Here is an 18,969-nt window from a genome sequence, read left to right on the forward strand (position 1 = left end):
TGGCGCAGTGGTTGAGAGTCCGCCTGACGATGCAGGGGACACGGGTTCGTGCCCCGGTCCGGGAAGATCCCACGTGCCGTGGAGCGGCTGGGCCTGTGAGCCATGGCCGCTGAGCCTGCGCGTCCGGAGCCTGTGCTCAGCAACGGGAGAGGCCACAACAGTGAGAGGCCACGTACAGAAAAAAAAAAAAAGAAAGGAATCCAAAAGGGAGGAGCAGGTGTGGAGCCGGTGTGGAGCCGACAATTTTCTAGTTGCTCATTTTACAGTAAACTTTTATTTTGTGAGAACTGTAAATTCACATGCTATTGAAAGAAATAATACAGAGAAATCTCGTGTCCCCTCTGCTCAGCTCCCCACAACGTTACCATCTTGCAAGATGACAGCCCCATGTCATGACAAGGATATCAACAACGATACAACCCACTGAGCTTATTCAGATTTTCCCAAATTTGTGCTGGGCGTGCATTTAGTTCTGTGCAATTTTTTCACCTATGTGTTTCATGAATAGTGGCCACAGTTAGGACAGAGAACTTCTCCATCACCAATCCCTTTTCTAACTGTTCCCCCCTCTCTTCTGCCCCACTCCCTCCTTTAATTTTCCAGCTTTCTTGAGGTGTAATTGACAAATAAACTGTATGTGTTTTAAGTGTGCAGTGTGATGATCTGACACACGTGCACATTGTGAAATGATTCCCACAATCAAGTTAACTCCCGTCACATCACATAGCTCCCTTTTTTGTGTGTGGTTAGAAGGCTTAAGATTTACTCTAACAGAGTAAGTAGTAGATACTAGTGCCATAAATATAAAAATCAATTTTTAAAATTAGAATAGTTATAAACTAAAAGTACTATCCTCATTGTCAATTCTATTGGTTGATTCCATGAAAGGACATTGGATGAGATTCATCACAATTTCTTTTTTTTTTCCCCAGCTTTAATGTTGTATAATTGACAATTAAAATTATAGATAGTGATGATCTGATATTCATATACATGGTGAAATGATACCCACATGCAATCAACGTAATTAACACATCCATCAACTGTCAGATTCCTTTTTTTGTTTTTGTTTTGTTGGGAACCCTTAAGATCTGTTCTCTAAGCAAATTCAATTCTACACTACAGTATTATTAACTACAGTCAGCATTCTGTACATGAGAACCTCAGAACTTACTCATCTCATAACTGAAATTTGGTACCCTTTGACAAACATCTCCCTATTTTCCCCACTCCGATCACATGCATGTTAGATCTTTTGTTATTATTCCACAGGTCCCCAAGGCCCTGTTCCTATTTTTTTTAAAAACCTACTTTCTCTCTCTTGCTCCCACTGGGTAATTGATATCACTCTATCTTCCAGCACACTGTTTATTTCCTTTGTTCCTTCAAATCTACTGAGGTTATCCACTGAGTTTTCAATTTTTATTATTGTATTTTTCAGTTCTAAAATTACTATTAGGTTTTTCTTTATGTCTTCTATTTCTTTGCTAGGACACTATTTCCTTGTTGAAACTTTTTACTTTTTCATTTGTCCCCAGTATGTTTGTAATGGCTTGTTGAAACAGTTTCATGATGGCTGCTTTAAAATCTTGGTCAGATAATTCTAATATCTCAGTCATCTTGGTGTGTGTATCTGTAGCTTGTCTTTTTTAATTCAATTTGATGCCTTGTTTTAGGTATAATGAGTAATTTTTTATTGAAATCTGGACATTTGGGGTATTGTGTATTCATTAAGTTTTAGATCCCTTTAAAAGGTCTCATAAAATTATATAGTGCAGCAAATTCACAGAACAAAAGGGGAAAAAACACACAAGAACTACAGACAGGTGAAAAGCCAGACTTCGAAAATTTGGAAAATATACTATGGTTAGCTTTTTCTGGGGGATCCATATCTCCTATGATCACTTCCAGGGCTGACAGCATTTCAACCTCAGTTATACAGGGAAACAAAACAAAACAGATAAACCAAAAAAGCCAAAGCAGCAGTAGGTTGGATTGTTTGAAATGTATCTTTATTTACTTTGGGGGAAAAAGACTGGGTTTAGAGATTTTTATTTCCTGCTCCAGGGACTCCAGCCATATCGCGACTGATCAGGCTAAGTGACATGCAACGAAGCAGGTACGTTCTCATCCTTGAGATGTCCTCCAATCATCAACCCAAAACTGAGAACTCTGGAGCAACCACAGACACTGCTGTTAATATTCAACATGAAATGGATAATTTGGATGATGAGACAGTCTAAAAGATAAAGGGAGAGTCTTAGTCAAGTAACTGTTTCTGGGCTGGGTAAAGAGAGGTTTCTTTTAAACTGGCTTAAGCATGAGAATTAATGTAGTTTTCTTTTTTGGACAAGTACAAACCCAACAAGTTTTATAACAACCATATACAATTGTATTACAATGTAATGAACACACTGTAAAAATAAATATACTTACATGCACTTGGGCACACACACAAAAATAAACCAATATATTCCATTTTTTAGGTATATTATTCTACAACTTAAAGAGATAAACTATTTGCGTTGATATTATAAACTCCCAAGAGGGCAGAAATAAGTTCTTCCTCTTTTAAAACAGTGCCAATCTGGTTTAATACCTAAAGTTAACAAATATTTCAAGGTGATGATGTGGAAGGTGACAAGGATATCACTGTTGTTCAATTTCTTTGAAGCACTCAGAAATAATTTACCTATGACTTTGCTGGGTGAAAAATTATATATTAGATCTAGAGATAGAGTGATTATAATATAAGCCACTTCAACAGGGGTTTCCATTTTTAGCAAAGGAAGTGAACTGTATTTGTATATATAAAGTACAGTAAGTCCCCTATATGCGAACCTTCAAGTTGCAAACTTTCAAAGTTGTGAACGTGCGTTCCATCAGCATCAGGCATGAGTGAAATTACAGCTTGCCCGCCGTCTCCTACTACTGATGATCCTTCAGCTCTACCATCTCCCATCTCCTCTCCCTCCTGCAGGCAGTAACTCTTCTTGCCCGTTCACTCGATGCCAGCCCCTGGATGCCAGGTGTTGTACTGTACTACTGTACTTTTCAAGGTACTGTACTGTAAGATTAAAAATGTTTTCTTTATTTTTTGTGTTTATTTGTTATGTATGTTTGTGTGAAAAGTATTATAAACCTATTACAGTGCAGTACTGTATAGCCGATTGTGTTAATTGGGTACCTAGGCTAACCTTGTTGGACTTACAAATGCGCTCTCGGAAGGAGACTCATTCTCATGTAGGGGACTTACTGTAATCATTTTCGAGGTAGGCAATGCTAAACCACTGGATAATTATTGTTGATTAAAATGACTGATATTAATTGTTAAAAATTACTACCTGCTTCTTCACTATCCCTTACTTTTCCCTGTCTATCATTTTCTTATATTATTCATTCAACAAACATTTACTAATTACTCAGAGAGGGGCAGTTTTTTAAAAATCCTTCCCTATGAATCTAACATTCTGTGGTAAACAGAAAGTAAACAGAATAGGTTAGCAAACCACACAGTATGTTAATTAGGGAGGTGGGCCAAGAGAAAAAGGGAGCAGGATGGAGGGGAAGGAAGGGCTGTACAGGGCTGCATTTTTAGATAAAGTGACAGAGAAGGTGTCACAGAGGTGCCATCTGAGTTAAGACTGACAGTGGTGAAGGAGTGACCATCCAGGTATTTGGAGGAAGAGCGTTCTGGGCAGAGGGAACAGACAGTGCAAAGGCCCCAAGATGGGCCTGACGCATGTGGGGGACAGCAAGGAGGCCACTGGGCTGCACTGGAGTCAGAAGGGGCAGAACAGCAGGACTTAGAGGCAGAGGCATGGGGAGACCATATCCTGCTGGACTTTGTAGGTTTTGTGAGGACTCTGGCCTTTACTCCGAGTGAGAAGACAGGCCACCAGTTACCGAGACAGGATTTCCCCACCAGACCTACTATTTTTTTTGTTTGTTTTTTGTGGGGGTTTTTTTCCAGAAAATAGCAGTGTTTTTATTTTTTTTTTTTGATTTAGTTTAATTTTTATTTTATATTGGAGTATAGTTTATTTACAATTTTGTGTTAGTTTCAGGTGTGCAGCAAAGTGGTTTAGTTATACATATACATATATCCATTCTTCTTCAGATTCTCTTCCCATATAGGTTATTACAGAATATTGAATAGAGTTCCCTGTACTATATATTTTATATGTAGTAGCGTGTATATGTTAAATAAGTCAGATAGAGAAAGATAAATATCATATGATATCACTTATATGTAGAATCTAAGAAGAATGATACAAATGAACTTATTTACAAAACAGAAACAGACTCACAGACATAGAAAACAAACTTACGGTTACCAAAGGGGAAAGGTGTTGGGGGAGGGATATTAGGAGTTTGGGATTAACATATACAGACCTACATTTTTACCTCATTCACTCTGGTGAGTATGGGCAGAGACGAAGTACAGAAGCAGAGAGAGCAAATAGCAGCCAGTTAGTTGATCAGGAAGATTCTGATACAAGCGTGTGAGGTATGTGGGGTTTGGGGGGGTGGGGTGGGTGCAGGTACCATCATGAGCTCAAGTGTAGACTTGATAAGTTTGAGTGGAGTAGAGCAAATGGATATACAAGTCTTGGTCCAGGGCCTAGGTCTGGGCTGGATATAATTTGGGGGAGTGTATATTTACCCAGTGTTTAGAGCACGGGACTAGATTAAGTACCAAGGATGAGGATGTGGATAAAAAAGAGAAGACGTCCAAGGATTGAGCCTTAGGTCACTCCAAAGTTAAGAGGTCAGGTTGATGAGGAGACACCTGCAAAGACCAGGAGAAGGAATGGCATGGGGGATAAGGGGAAACCAGATCTGCAGTGAAGAAAGCATAGCTGAGAAAGTGTTTCTAGGAGGAGTGACCCACTAGGTAAAATAAGATGGATAAGAATCACTGCTGGGTTAAGCAAAGAGAAGGTCATGGCTGACCTTGACAAGAGGAGCTTTGGCAGAGAGGAGGCCAAATGCCTGGTTTGTGTGGGTTCAGAAGAGAATGGGGAGAGAGACAAGAGAGGAAGAAAGCATGGACTTCTTCAAGAAGTTTTGCTGTAAAATGAGAAACGGGGATGGTGGGGTGAGCTGCAGATGAAGTCAGTTTGAGACAGAGCTTCTTTGAAGATGAGGGAATGTTCCAATGCCTCTAGGAGTAATCTCATGGGGAGGGGAAATCTGATGAAGTAGAGGGAGAGAGAGCAGGATGTAACCAGGTTTTAGACCAATGAGTAAGACAAAGAAGAGAGAGGAGACTTGAAAATATGTGCAAAGGATGTCCTCGTATTGATTGATCCTGGAATTTAAGCAGAGGAAGGACAGAGGGGCATGGAGTAACAGGGGTATGAGGGCTTGAAGGAAAAATGTTTTCCATCCACTTCCCTAAAAGAAGAGGCAAGAGAAGACCCTGCCCTTTGTGGATTAGAATAAATGGAATTCCTTCATTACCCTGCTCCCCCAGCATCTACAATGGAACAGGGTTCTTACGAATCTTCTTCAAAATAGCGCATGTTTCTGTTTAGGCCATCTAGACTTTGCATATCCTCTGGGGTCAACTGGAATTCAAAAACCTATCAGAAATGTGAGAAGATCAATTCAATTTCCTGGAGGCAATTACTGCAGCCCCTACATGCCCCCCACATGCAGATACACACACACAAATTTATGTAGGAATCTATGTAGGTTTCATGAGACAGTTGTCATGAACTTGGGATTCATTCCCTGACAAAAGTCATGGGCATTTGTCCATTCAAAGAGTTGAGATTAGCAATTCAGGTCACCCTCAGAGACTTGTATTGAATAGCTGTGGTGGTAGCCAAGGAATCCTTGAGATTTTTGAGCCCAAGTCTCACTTCAGCTAACTCCTTCATTTTTTTAGCTGAAGAAATCAAGGGATGATTTACTCAGGGCCATACTGCTGAGTGAAAACCAGGACTGAGACTCAAACCTGATGCTCTGTCGACTGTTCTTTACAACCACCATGCCTCCTCGCTTGTAGGATTTGGAGGACAGGACAGTTAACTATAGCACATATACGCATAGAATATACAGGGAGATAAGCTTTGCCCCAATACACATTGGGAGCCTCCCAAATAACCCATCCCGGGGAAAACGATGTGCTTCTGTCAGCCCCCTGCTGCCCCAAACCCTACCAGGTACCTGGAAGTTCTCCTTGAGCCTCTTCTCATTGAAGCTCTTGGCCAGAGCAGCCACCCCTCTCTGCAGCTGATAGCGCAGGGTGACCTGGGCTGGAGTTCGCCTGTGCTTTTCAGCAATGGTGTTGAGTACTGGATCCTGCAGGAGAACTGGATTGTCCTTTTTCACCCTGGGAGGGAGGCAGAGGTGCTATGTGTCTGAGGTTGTGTATCCATTCTACTTGGGGATAGTTCATTCAGGCTAGGGGTGGTTGATCCTCTAGAATCTTCCTCATTACCTTCTGGTTGTCTCAATATTTCTTTGGCTTCTTTTGGTAAATCCAAAGGACAAGGGAAAGAAAGGGAAAATCGGGTAGTTTTTTCATCTTTTAAACATTTCTGAGAAACTTAGTAAAAGACTGAATAAGTCAAGAAGACAAAATTGTTGTCCACAGTAAGACCCAATGACCACCATCATAACAAATAACCAAGAATTTTATAAGAATTTGCTATTGCAAAAAATGCTCTCAACTAATTGTCTCCATTTTGTCCTCAACTGTTAAAAGGTACACATCTATATTCCTCTTGAAGAGATAAAGAAACTAAAACTTACAGAAGTTGTAACTTGTCTCATATCCCTCAACTGCTAAGTGTCAGAATCATGGCTTGGAATTACCTTGTCACTCTTTAAATCCAAACCTTTTGAATTGGATGAACATTTTAATCAGTAATAATTACTTTATTATTCAATAATGTTTTATTGAGTCCTCACAATGTAGGCTAGGTAAAGGGTTTGCAAAGATGGATGATTCCTCTTGACTATACTTAATTTCCTCCAGACGTTGAGAGATGTCTCCAGAAGGCACAGCATCTAGGGTCGGAATACCTTTATAGAGATCATTACCATTTTTTCCTTAAGTCAGACCCCAAGGTAGCATATGCAACAAGGAGAATGTCCTTGGACTTGCAGAACTCCAGCAGTTTGCTCTGGTTGAGGTAAGGGTGACATTCCACCTGTAAATTGCCAAGCAGAAGTATTGGAGTGTAGGACCAGCAGGATTGCCAGCACCAAATTTACAAGGAACATACAGTGAATACAGATTCACGGCACCAGAAATACTTAGAAATACCAGGAACTTGGGCCAGCAAGTGACCGTCATCCACAGCTGTACCCATGGTGCACCAAACACAATAGTTTTAGTGCCTAAAAATGTCTTGTGCTTTACCTGTTCATCCCTCCTTCCCTCCCCATGAACCCTTTGCAACCACTGATCTTTTCTTTCTTTCTTTCTTCCCTTTTCTTCCTTCCTTTCCTTCTTCCTTCCTTCCTTCCTTTCTCTTTCTTTTTTTTTTGGAGCTCTTTTGGTTTTACAGAAAAAATCGAACAAAAAATACAGTTTCCATATTTCCCTTCATTCCCTCTCCAATTTCCCCTATTATTAGCCTCTTACATTAGTATGGTACATTTATTAAAATTGATGAGTCAATATTGGCAGATTATTATTAAGTAAAGCCCATAGTTTACATTAAGGTGCATTCTTTGTGATGTAAATTCTATGGGTTTTGACAAATGGATGATGTGTATCTTTCATTACAATATCCAACAGAATAATAGTTATACTGTCCTAAGATTTCCCCTGTGTACCACCTATTCATCCACCCTTCTGTCCCTTTGTACCCCTGGCAAGCACTGATCATTTTACTGTCTCCATAGTTTTGCCTCTTCCAGAATGTCATAGAGGTGGAATCATACAGTAGGCAGAATTTTCAGATTGGCTTCTTTCACTTAACAATATGCATTTAAGTTTCCTCCATGTCTTTTTCTTGCTTGATAGCTCACTTTTAAATTGCTAAATAATATTACATTGTAAGGCTGTCCCAGAGTTTGTTTATCCTTTCACCTCTGGAGGGATGGAGGGACATCTTGGTTGCTTCCAAGTTTGGGCAATTATGAATAAAACTGCTATAAAACTCTATGTTCAGGTTTGTGTGTTTTCAGCTCCTTTGGGTAAATACCAAGGACTACAATGCTGGATCATATGGTAAGAGTATGTTTAGTTTTGCAAGAAACTGCCAAACTGTCTTGCAGAGTGGCTGCACCATGTTGCACTTCCATCAGCCATGAATGAGAGTTCCTGTTGCTCCACATCCTCACCAGCATTTGGTGTTGTCAGTGTTCTGGATTTGGACACTTTTAACAGGTACATGGCAGGAGGGTGGCCCCACCCCATCTGTGGTTTTTCTCTCTGTGGTCTCAACTACCCATGTCTGAAAATATTAAATGGAAAATTCCAGAAATAAACAATTCATAAGTTTTACATTTCACACTGTTCTAAATGGTGTCATGAAGTCTTGTGCTGTCCTGCCCCATCCCACGCAAGACAGGAATCATGCCTTTGTTCAATGTACCCACACTCTATATGCTACCAGCCTGTTGCTCACTTAGTAGCCATCAGATCATCTGTTGTGGTATCGCAGTGCTGGTGTTCAAGTGACCCTTATTTTACTTAGTAATGTCCCCAAAACACAAAATTAGTGATGCTGGCCATTCAAATATTCTCTCTCTCTCTCTCTCTCTCTTTTATTGGAGTATAGTTGCTTTACAATGTTGTGTTAGTTTCTGCTGTAAAACAAAGTGAATCAGCTATATGTATACATATATCTCCTCCCTCTTGGACCTCCCCGCCCCCCATCACACCTATCTAGGTCATCACAGAGCACCGAGCTGAGCTCCCTGTACTATACAGCAGGTTCCCACTAGCTACCTATTTTACACATGTCCAGGTCCAGGTCTTCCAGGTCTTGGCTATGTTAAATGTTCCTGTAGTGCAGTTTTGACAGCCTGTGTCTTTTACATTCGGGTCTGCTCAGGTGATAGGCGCATCAAAGGACCTACCAGATCACATGGTAGCTTAATTTTTACCTTTAAACATACCTCCATTATTTTCTCACTACTGACTGTTACCAGTTTACATCCCCCCAGCAGCTAGAGGGTACACAGTTTTCTCAAACCACATCAGCATTTATTCTTTGTAGACTTTTTGCTGATGGTAGTGTATCTATGTCAATCCTAATCTCCCAGTTCATCCCACCATCCCCTTCCCCACCCGACATGTCCACATGTCTGTACTCTACGTCTGTGTCTCTATTCTTGCCCTGCAAATAGGTTCATCTGTACCATTTTTCTAGATTCCACATATATGCATTAACATACAATGTTTGTTTTTCTCTTTCTGACTTACTTCACTCTGTATGATAAACTCTAGGTCCTTCCACATCTCTACAAATGACCCAATTGTGTTCCTTTTTATGACTGAGTAATATTCCATTGTATATATGTACCACATCTTCTTTATTCATTCATCTGTCGATGGACATTTAGGTTGTTTCCATGTCCTGGCTATTGTAAATAGTGCTGCCATGAATATTGGGGTGCATGTGTCTTTTTGAATTATGGTTTTATCAGGGTATATGCCCAGTAGTGGGATTACTGGTCATATGGTAGTTCTATTTTTAGTTTTTTAAGAAACCTCCATACTGTTCTCCATAGTGGCTGTATCAATTTACATTCCCACCAACAGTGCAAGAGGGTTCCCTTTTCTCCACACCCTCTCCAGCATTTATTGTTTGTAGATTTTTTGAGGATGGCCATTCTGACGGGTGTGAGATGATACCTCATTGTAGTTTTGATTTGCATTTCTCTAATAATTAGTGATGTTGAGCATTTTTCACATGCCTCTTGGCCATCTGTATGTCTTCTCTGGAGAAATGTCTATTTAGGTCTCCAGCCCTTTTTTTTTTTCCTGCCCATTTTTTGATTGGGTTGTTTGTTTTTTTGATATTGAGCTGCATGAGCTGTTTGTATATTTTGGAGATTAATCCTTTGTCAGTTGCTTTGTTTGCAAATATTTTCTCCCATTCTGAGGGATGTCTTTTCGTCTTGTTTATGGTTTCCTTTGCTGTGCAAAAGCTTTTAAGTTTCACTAGATCCCATTTGTTTATCTTTGTTTTTATTGTCATTACTCTAGGAAGTGAATCAAAAAAGATCTTGCTGTGATTTATATCAAACAGTGTTTTCCCTTTGTTTTCCTCTAAGAGTTTCATAGTGTCTGGTCTTATATTTAGGTCTTTAAACCATTTTGAGTTTATTTTTTGTGTATGATGTTAGGGAGTGTTCTAATTTCATTCTTTTACATGTAGCTGTCCAGTTTCTCCAGCACCACTTATTGAAGAGACTTACATTAGTATGGTACATACTAATTTCTCCATTGTATACTCTTGCCTCCTTTGTCATAGATTAAGTGACCATAGGTGTGTGAGTTTATCTCTGGGCTTTCTATCCTGTTCCATTGATCTATATTTCTGTTTTTGTGCCAGTACCATACTGTCTTGATTACTGTAGCTTTGTAGTATAGTCTGAAGCCAGGGAGCCTGATTTCTCCAGCTCTGTTTTTCTTTCTCAATATTACTTTGGCTATTTAGGGTCTTCTGTGTTTCCATACAAATTGTAAAATTTTTTGTTCTAATTCTGTGAATAACACCATTGGTAATCTGATAGGGATTGCATTGAATCTGTAGATTGCTTTGGGTAATGTAGTCATTTTCACAATATTGATTCTTCCAATGTTCCAAGAACATTGTATATCTCTCCATTTGTTTGTGTCACATTTGATTTCTTTCATTAGTGTTTTACACTTTTCTGAGTACAGGTCTTTTGCCCCTTAGGTAAGTTTATTCCTAGGTATTTTATTCTTTTTGTTGTGATGGTAAATGGGATTGTTTCCTTAATTTCTCTTTCTAATCTCTTATTGTTAATGTATAGGAATGCAAGAGATTTCTGTGCATTAATTTTGTATCCTGCTACTTTACCAAATTCATTGATTAGCTCTAGTAATTTTCTGGTAGCATCTTTTAGATTTTCTATGTACAGTATATTGTCATCTGCAAACAGTGACAGTTTTACTTCTTCTTTTCCAATTTGTATTTCTTTTTCTTCTCTGATTGCCTTGGCTAGGACTTCCAAAACTATGCTGAATAATAGTGGCAAGAATGGACATCCTTGACTTGTTCCTGATCTTAGAGGAAATGCTTTCAGTTTTTCACCATTGAGAATAATGTTTGCTGTGGGTTTGTTGCATATGGCCTTTATTATGTTGAGGTAGGTTCCCTCTATGCCCACTTTCTGGAGAGTTTGTTGAATTTTGTCAAAAGCTTTTTCTGCATCTACTGAGATGACCATATGGTTTGTACAAATTTCCAAGACTGAACGAAGAAGAATTAGAGAATATAATCAGACCAATCACAAGTAATGAAATTGAAACTGTGATTAGAAATCTTCCAGCAAACAAAAGTCCAGGACCAGATGGCTTCACAGGAGAATTATATCAAACATTTAGAGAAGAGCTAACACCTATCCTTCTCAAACTCTTCCAAAAAACTGCAGAGGAAAGAACACTCCCAGACTAGTTCTATGAGGCCACAATCACCCTAATACCAAAACCAGACAAAGATATCACAAAAAAAGAAAATTACAGACCAATATCACTGACGAACATAAATGCAAAAATCCTCAACAAAATTCTAACAAACGGAATCCAACAACACATTAAAAAGATCATACACCATGATCAAGTGGGATTTATCCCAAGGATTCAAGAATTCTTCAATATATGCAAATCAATTACTGTGATACATCATAATTAATAAATCAAATATTCTCTTACTGTGCTTAGTTCCCTGACCAGGGATCGAACCTGCACCCCCTGCATTGGAAGCACAGAGTCAACCACTGGACTTCCAAGGAAGTCCCATTACTGTACTTAATTAAAATTAAACTTTATCATAGGCATGTACATATAGGAAAAAATATAGTCTATACAGTTTTCAGTAATATCCATGGTATGGTTTGGGGCATCCACTGTGGTGGTGGTGGGTGGGGGGAGGTGTCTCATCCCACAGATTAGAGAGAACTATTGTATCTCACTTTTGTCTTAATTTGCAAATCTCTAATGATATGTGATGTTTAACAATTTTTCATATGCTTATTTGCTACCTGTTCAGGCAAACCTTGGAGATACTGCAGGTTCAGTTCCAAGCCATCACAATAAAGCAAATATTGCAATAAAGGAGCCACATATTTTTCAGTTTCCCAGTAAACATAAAAAGTGATGTTTACACTACACTGTGGCCTATTAAGTGTGCAATAGCATATGTCTAAAAACTACATACCTTAATTTAAAACGACTCAATTGCTAAAAGGTGCCAAAACAGTTACAATAGTAACATCAGCAGCTAGTGTCCAAAGGTACAGTACATGAGAGGGGAGCGCCATTGGTGACTTTGTTGAAGTGAGAAAAGAATAAGCTGATGAGGAGGGACAAGAGGTTGGGGGGCCAATTGGTGGGGTTCACCTGGTTGCAGACGGGCTTGTACTTGAGCCCTGGCTTGTTCAGGATCATCTCCAGCTGCTTGCAGTTAAAGTTGGACACCCCAATGGACTTGGCCAGTCCTGCATCCTTACACTTCTCCAGGGCCTGGGGAGGAAGGGGTGGTGAGGAGTAACTGGCTAGAGAAGCATAACAAATGGTAGCATGCTGTGGATGAGAGACAATACGTGATGCAGATGTCAGTAAATAAGACAAGAATTGGCCAATAGGAGGAGAATAAGAAATAAAATAGTTTTTGAAATGGGTAAGGAGATAAAGTAAGAATGCAAGCAGCCAAGGCAGGGCTAAGAGATCCAGTGCGATCTTTAGCTAGCACCTAAAATAATATGATAGAACAATATCAGAACAAGCGCCAGGAGAATGGAGGTTGAGTCAGGCGCAGCCTGGGAAACAGGAAGTGGCCATGCCATCTCCCAGACCACCAGCTCCTTGTTTTCTCTTTGACCTCATTTCCTATTATTGACCACCAAATTCACTCTGTTCCAGCCACACATGCCCCTTTGCTGGTTTTTGAACATGGTAAGCTCTCTCCTATCTTAAAATCTTTGCCTTGATTTTCTTTATGCCTGCATCACTCTTCCTCCAGATACCCACTTAATCTACTTAATCCATTAATCAATTAATCAATTTCATTATCCATTTAATCAATTTCCTGCAAGTCTTTGGTCAAATGCCACCTTCACAAAGAGGCCTGCCCTGTCCATTCTGTTTTTAATTGCCTATCTGTGCCCCAAACCCAGCCTGGCACACTCAGTTCCCTTACTCTTTCTTATACCACTGCATCCTTCCCCCCCACCAGTAGCACCTACCACTCTATGGGGTCAGAGACCTTGGTTTTGTTCATGGATGTAGCTTGAGTACTTAGAAGTACTCAGTAATCATAAGCAATCAATAACCACTTATTGAATTACTAAATAGAAGAAATGTGAAACTGAGGCAGAGGGACGTTCAGGGACTTGCCCAAGTCTACACAGGGGGCAGAATTGGACTACATCCTCCTCTCCTCAATTCCTTTTCTGTCCTCTCCGCCCCAAGGTGCAGAGACATGGCCTCTTTGGAGCTGCACTCACCTCCCATGTGGTACAGAGATCCACTGTGTCAAAAATGATGTTTCCATGTGTGTCCTTTGGGAAAAAGTCCTCCCCAGGCTGGAACATAGGAAAGAAGAAGAGATTGGATCAAGCTATGTCTGGCCTCAGCCAATATGTTTGGAGCCTTTAGACCTTGAGGCTAATGGAACCGTCTATCCTTATTCTTGAAAGGAATGGTAGTACATTGAGAAAGTACAGTTCCTAGAAATGTTTTTAACCCCTAAAGGTTTAATAAATATTGTTTGTGTCAAGGACAACTTGAAATACCCAAGGCCCCATCCTAGTGAGAGCCCAGAGTGGTACCATAGCTGAATGGGCTCCTTTGTCCCAGATCCTTGTGGGATAAAGCTCTTCCGTCCCTGCTTTCCACCTGGAGGTGGTCTTTTGAGAGAGGGACTTGTCACCATCTCAAGGGCTGAGTCTCATCCTCCTTAAATTTTCTGTGCCTTCACAGGTCTCTACACTGGCACGTTCCCCAGACACCAGTGGGCATGAGGTTGACATTCAAGAGTACAGGGACTTGAAAATATACATAGTTGTCCACAAGATCAAGGCAAATACATTGAAACCAGAAAACCCATCAGTCTGGGGCTGGAATAGTAAACTGGGATAGGGATAGTTGCAGAAAAAAGAAAAAACAAAAAGAGAGAATATTAAAGTATTATATATGATTCTTCTCATTTTCACAAACTATATCCTCTTTTTATTTAGCTACTAATGATGTTGATAACCAAATAAAATTACTTTCGCTAACCTTCATAGCTATTGGGAAATGCATAAGATAAAGATCCACGTAGCTCAGTTGAAGTTTCCTCAGTGAGCTTTCCAGGCAAGTTTGGACCAATTCTGGATGGAAAAAGGTGCTCCACAACTGCAGTGGTAGAAAGAGAAGTGGGGTGGGATTATTTAAGAATATTTAGGAGAGATTAATACAATGGCAAATAAACAACAACAACCAAAAACCCGCTCGTGGTCGTTGGGAAGTGACAAGTCATCCTGTGAAGCTCAGGATTCTTTATCATCATAGCTTATTTTCACATTGAATTAAGAAAACATGGTTGAAAGTTAAAATATGGTCTTACCCAGATGCTCTCAAAACTGAAAATACAAAAAAGAATTATTTGGTTTGTTTGTGCAAGATATATCCCTGGGTTCTCCCTCAAACATCATAAATTATAATATCTGGAGACTGGGCTGGGAAACTGCATTTTACTTTTCATTTTTTTAAGAATTTTTGATATGGACCATATTTAAAGTCTTTATCAATTTTGTTACAATATTACTTCTGTTTTATGTTTTGATTTTTTGGCCCCAAGGCATGTGGGATCTTAGCTCCCTGACCAGGGATTGAACCCACACCCCCTGCATTGGAAGGGGAAGTCTTAATCACCTGACCACCAGGGAGGTCCCTGGGAAACTGCATTTGAAACAAGCACATCAAGTGATTGTGATTCAGGAAATTCTATCTTGGCTGCATTCAGTTGTTAGGTTTGCCAAAGAAAGCTAGGCCCTTTAGGAATTTGGGGGGGAGGGCATTTTAGTTACTTCATTTTAAGAAGTAATAATCTAAGGAAAATCCATCAAAATAACTACAGGTAAGGAAACAAACGGATCCCATGTAAAGAAGATTAAAGCTGAGAGTTAAGAGGGTAGTGCTCTAGCAATACCTCATCTAAACAAAGTCGTGTGGAGAGATTCACATTCTGGAGCTAGAAGGAAGAAATATCCATTCATAGACCAGTATAGGGTTCACTATCATGGACACCAACTCCCTCCTCTTGGGCTACTTTACCTCAAATTCAAATGCTTTTTTTCTAGCAGTAGTCAGTTCAATGAACACGATGGGGAAAATTCCTCTTGTGTTCCATTTCCAATCCAACTTAAATACTAAGTTCTTTTATTTGTTTCAGATGTGATATCAGTGGATATAAATTATATTAGTAAAAATGGCTTGAAAGTTTAAAAAATGCATTAGAAATACTTTTATAAACATGAATGTTATCCTTATATCAGTTCCGTGGTATTATATTATTTTTCCTACCTCATAGGAAAGAGAAATAAATGTCTATTGACAGCGCAATAGACTGAGATATAAAGACTAAGACTTAAAGAGGTTAAAAGACTTTTTTTGGTTAAGAAATTTCACAAAGTCAAATATATAGAATATTAAAAAACTAAAATTTGATTGTAGTTTCCAAAAGCCTACACTTTCTGACTAAATTGCTTTACCTCACACTACAGCTAAGAAAGATTGTCGCTTCATCAAAACTTGAGTATAGGGCTTCCCTGGTGGCGCAGTGGTTGAGAGTCCGCCTGCTGATGCAGGGTACATGGGTTCGTGCCCCGGTCCGGGAAGATCCCACATGCTGCAGAGCGGCTGGGCCCGTGAGCCACGGCCACTGAGCCTGCACGTCCAGAGCCTGTGCTCCACAACGGGAGAGGCCACAACAGTGAGAGGCCCGCGTACCGCAAAAAAAAAAAAAAAAAAAAAAAAAACTTGAGTATAACAGAGTTGGAAAAGCCAAATCCATCCCTGAGTTTGAAAACATATGATAATAATAACAGCTAGTATTTTTGAACATTTAAAATACATTAAATATTTTTAAAGATTTACATGTATTTTTTTGAAGTAATACTCATAAAAATCCTGTGAGACAAATATTGTTATCTTCATTTACAGCTTGGGAAACTAAGGGACAGACTTTAGTTTGTCCAAGGTAAGTAAGTGGCAGAACCTGGATTCAAATATAGGAAGTCTGACCACAGAACCCACATTCCTATCCAGCTGTTCCAAACCAGCCTTCTCATAGTTCAAGGTCTGAGAGTGAATGAGAATTAAACCAATGAGAAAAGACATATGCCAAGAAATGATTCAGCTAAGAGTGAGCTTCCACAGATACATATGCGACTATACACAATACCTTTGTAGTGTAGAATAAGTCACCCCTCTTCACAGTGCCATCTGCAATCTTCATCTGGATGGCTCTCCCAATTTCTTCTTCATTTTGGTACGTATAAGCTGAATCAATATGGCGGTAGCCTACGTCAATTGCTCTCTTGATGGCCTTTTCTACCTCACTCTTAGCAACCTAGAAGAGCATGAAAAGATAAAGACCTGCTTGATTCAGGAACAGATGACCAATTCCATAAGCAGAGCTAGTCAGCAGAACCCATTGTTTTTCTAAGGGTTAAGAGCTAGTGGTGACAAAACTTAATGTTGACCTATGACCGGCAGTAAATATTTAACAACTGACTCTGAAGGAGTCCTGATTTGTAGTATTAGCCAGTTTCTATGGTGGAACTATTCCCACCATTGCTAATTTCATGCAACCAATGCTGGGAAAAGACTCTTACAGTTGAATCTTTGAGCTCATGAGGTGGTCCCAGCACATCACATCATGAACTCTCTATTTCTGGACTTACAATATATACATGTATAGATTTACACAATATATAGATTTACCTTTCTAAATTAACTCACTCTGTAAGAGATCATTAAACTGGTTTCAACCCGGAAATCCAATGCCAAAAAATGATCAATGCAATGAAGATGTAACTTCAGAGAGAATAAATTTGTAATTTACCTTTGTAAACTTGGAGAAACACTTCAAACAACATTTGAGGAAGAACTAAAATGTAAAAAACAAAACAAAAAAAAACCCTCTTTTTTTTCACTTAAAAATATCTTATAATTAATTCCTTCTTTGGTTACTAAGTTCATCCTTAGCTAATATTCTCCTTCACAATTTTGTTATTCTTCTTAGCTGCCTATTGTTCTGCTGGACCACCAGGCTGGACTTCTGAAGTTACCTATCATTTTCACAGCTCCATTATCCCCTCTACTTCACTCAGTAATTAAAAGGTCTTTTGGGTATATTTTTTTAATTTGCAACTCCTGATGAATTGACCAGTCCCATGGGGATGAACTGACTGTCCACAGGTGAAAGAGCCAAGTCAAAGTGAAAGCAACAGTCCATGCTAGTGTCCTTGTTACAGACCTCAACATCACACTCCACGTGGCTCTCCTGCTGGGAATCAAGCATGAAGTTCAGTCTTCCAAACAGAGAGAGAACTTCCAAGTGCCACATGCCTCTCCCCACAGCACAGTATTCACAGCCTGACCTGTAAGAGACTATTTTCACCTCAGACCACCAAAACTCCCTCTAAGATGAATCTTGTCTCTCTTTCTCCAGGTCCTTTTGCCCCGGAGATTTCTCTGGATGCTCTACGATTGGAGGTGGTTGGGGACAACTTGGACATTAGAAATTACAGAGAAACTTCATCACAAGAAATTTGCGGCAACATCTCTGATACGTGGTAATCAAGACAACTGGGTTTCACTGATTCTAATCTACTGTGGAATGGCTACAACTGGACAGCAAATGAGAATAAAGGGAAAAGATGGACCCACCCCTGAATTGCTGAAAGATGAAGAACTTCTGTATCTCTTGCTATAGCATCAGAATCACTTGCCAGCTCGTTAGAAATGTGGATTTTTGAGACTCATCCCAGATCGAATGAATCAGAACCTTTGTGGGCAGAGCCCCAAAGTCTGCATTTTAAACAAGATCCTCAGGTATTTTCATGCCTATTAAAATTTGAAAAGCACTGACAATGCACAAAATAACCTAACCTGGAGAGAAGCGTACTACACATTAAGAAAGTGTGGTCCATCTGAATTTCCCAAATTCACACAGTGACTGGTCTTGATCAGGACCCAAGTCTGCTACTCCTCCATCTCCAATACCATTCTGATTACCTGAGGAGGGGCAGAAGTGCCCAATCCCAGCATAAGCATGAAGAATCCATCATTCATCTTTAAAGAAAAAAGTCTCGTTTGACTCATCTTCTCTCACTCTTCTGGCTAAACAAACACTATTTTTCCTCTTTATTAAGAGAAATCTGCTGAGGGAAGAAAATAGTATTCAATAAAATTGTTATTTTTTTAACAGCTTTAATGAGATAATATTCACATATCATAAAATCCCCCCCTTTAAGGAACTCTGCTCAATATTATGTAACAACTTAGATGGGTAAAGAACTTGAAAAAGAATAGATACATGTATATGTATAACTGAATCACTTTGCTGGACACCTAAAACTAACACAACATTGTTAATCAACTATACTCCAATGTAAAATAAAAAGCTTAAAAAAATCACCCCCTTTACAGTATACAATTCAGTGGTTTTTAGTATATTCATAGAGTTGTTACCACTACACAACTTTAGAACATTTTCATCATCCCCAAAGAAACCCACAATCATTAGAAACAAGTCC

At 39.4% G+C, this 18,969-nt stretch overlaps 1 protein-coding gene and 1 long non-coding RNA gene across 6 annotated transcripts; one reads left to right on the forward strand and one right to left on the reverse strand.

Moving 5' to 3' along the window:
* Nucleotides 1-1,995: 1,995 nt before the first annotated feature.
* Nucleotides 1,996-18,563, reverse strand: LOC132525832 (aldo-keto reductase family 1 member C3-like). 5 transcript variants are annotated; one of them, XM_060159371.1, is made up of 9 exons: nt 18,449-18,563; nt 16,611-16,778; nt 14,444-14,560; nt 13,669-13,746; nt 12,563-12,685; nt 7,057-7,166; nt 6,178-6,343; nt 5,506-5,588; nt 1,996-2,239 (listed from the first exon to the last, which is right to left on the reverse strand). In XM_060159371.1, the coding sequence occupies exons 1-9, from the start codon at nt 18,533-18,535 to the stop codon at nt 2,197-2,199; spliced, it is 975 nt and encodes a 324-aa protein (XP_060015354.1). In that variant the 5' UTR covers nt 18,536-18,563; the 3' UTR covers nt 1,996-2,196. The 5 variants fall into 5 exon arrangements, 4 of the variants coding, with proteins under 4 accessions (XP_060015354.1, XP_060015321.1, XP_060015345.1 ...); XM_060159338.1 differs by lacking the exon at nt 7,057-7,166 and having other exon boundaries at nt 6,178-6,333; XR_009542370.1 differs by lacking the exons at nt 1,996-2,239; nt 7,057-7,166.
* On the forward strand, nt 2,066-8,314 carry LOC132525850 (uncharacterized). Its single transcript, XR_009542372.1, has 3 exons — nt 2,066-2,119; nt 2,981-3,059; nt 8,242-8,314. It is a non-coding gene; the product is annotated as an uncharacterized LOC132525850 (long non-coding RNA).
* Nucleotides 18,564-18,969: the final 406 nt, after the last annotated feature.

Source organism: Lagenorhynchus albirostris, chromosome 1, assembly GCF_949774975.1.
Source record: "Lagenorhynchus albirostris chromosome 1, mLagAlb1.1, whole genome shotgun sequence".
Lineage (NCBI taxonomy): Eukaryota > Metazoa > Chordata > Mammalia > Artiodactyla > Delphinidae > Lagenorhynchus > Lagenorhynchus albirostris.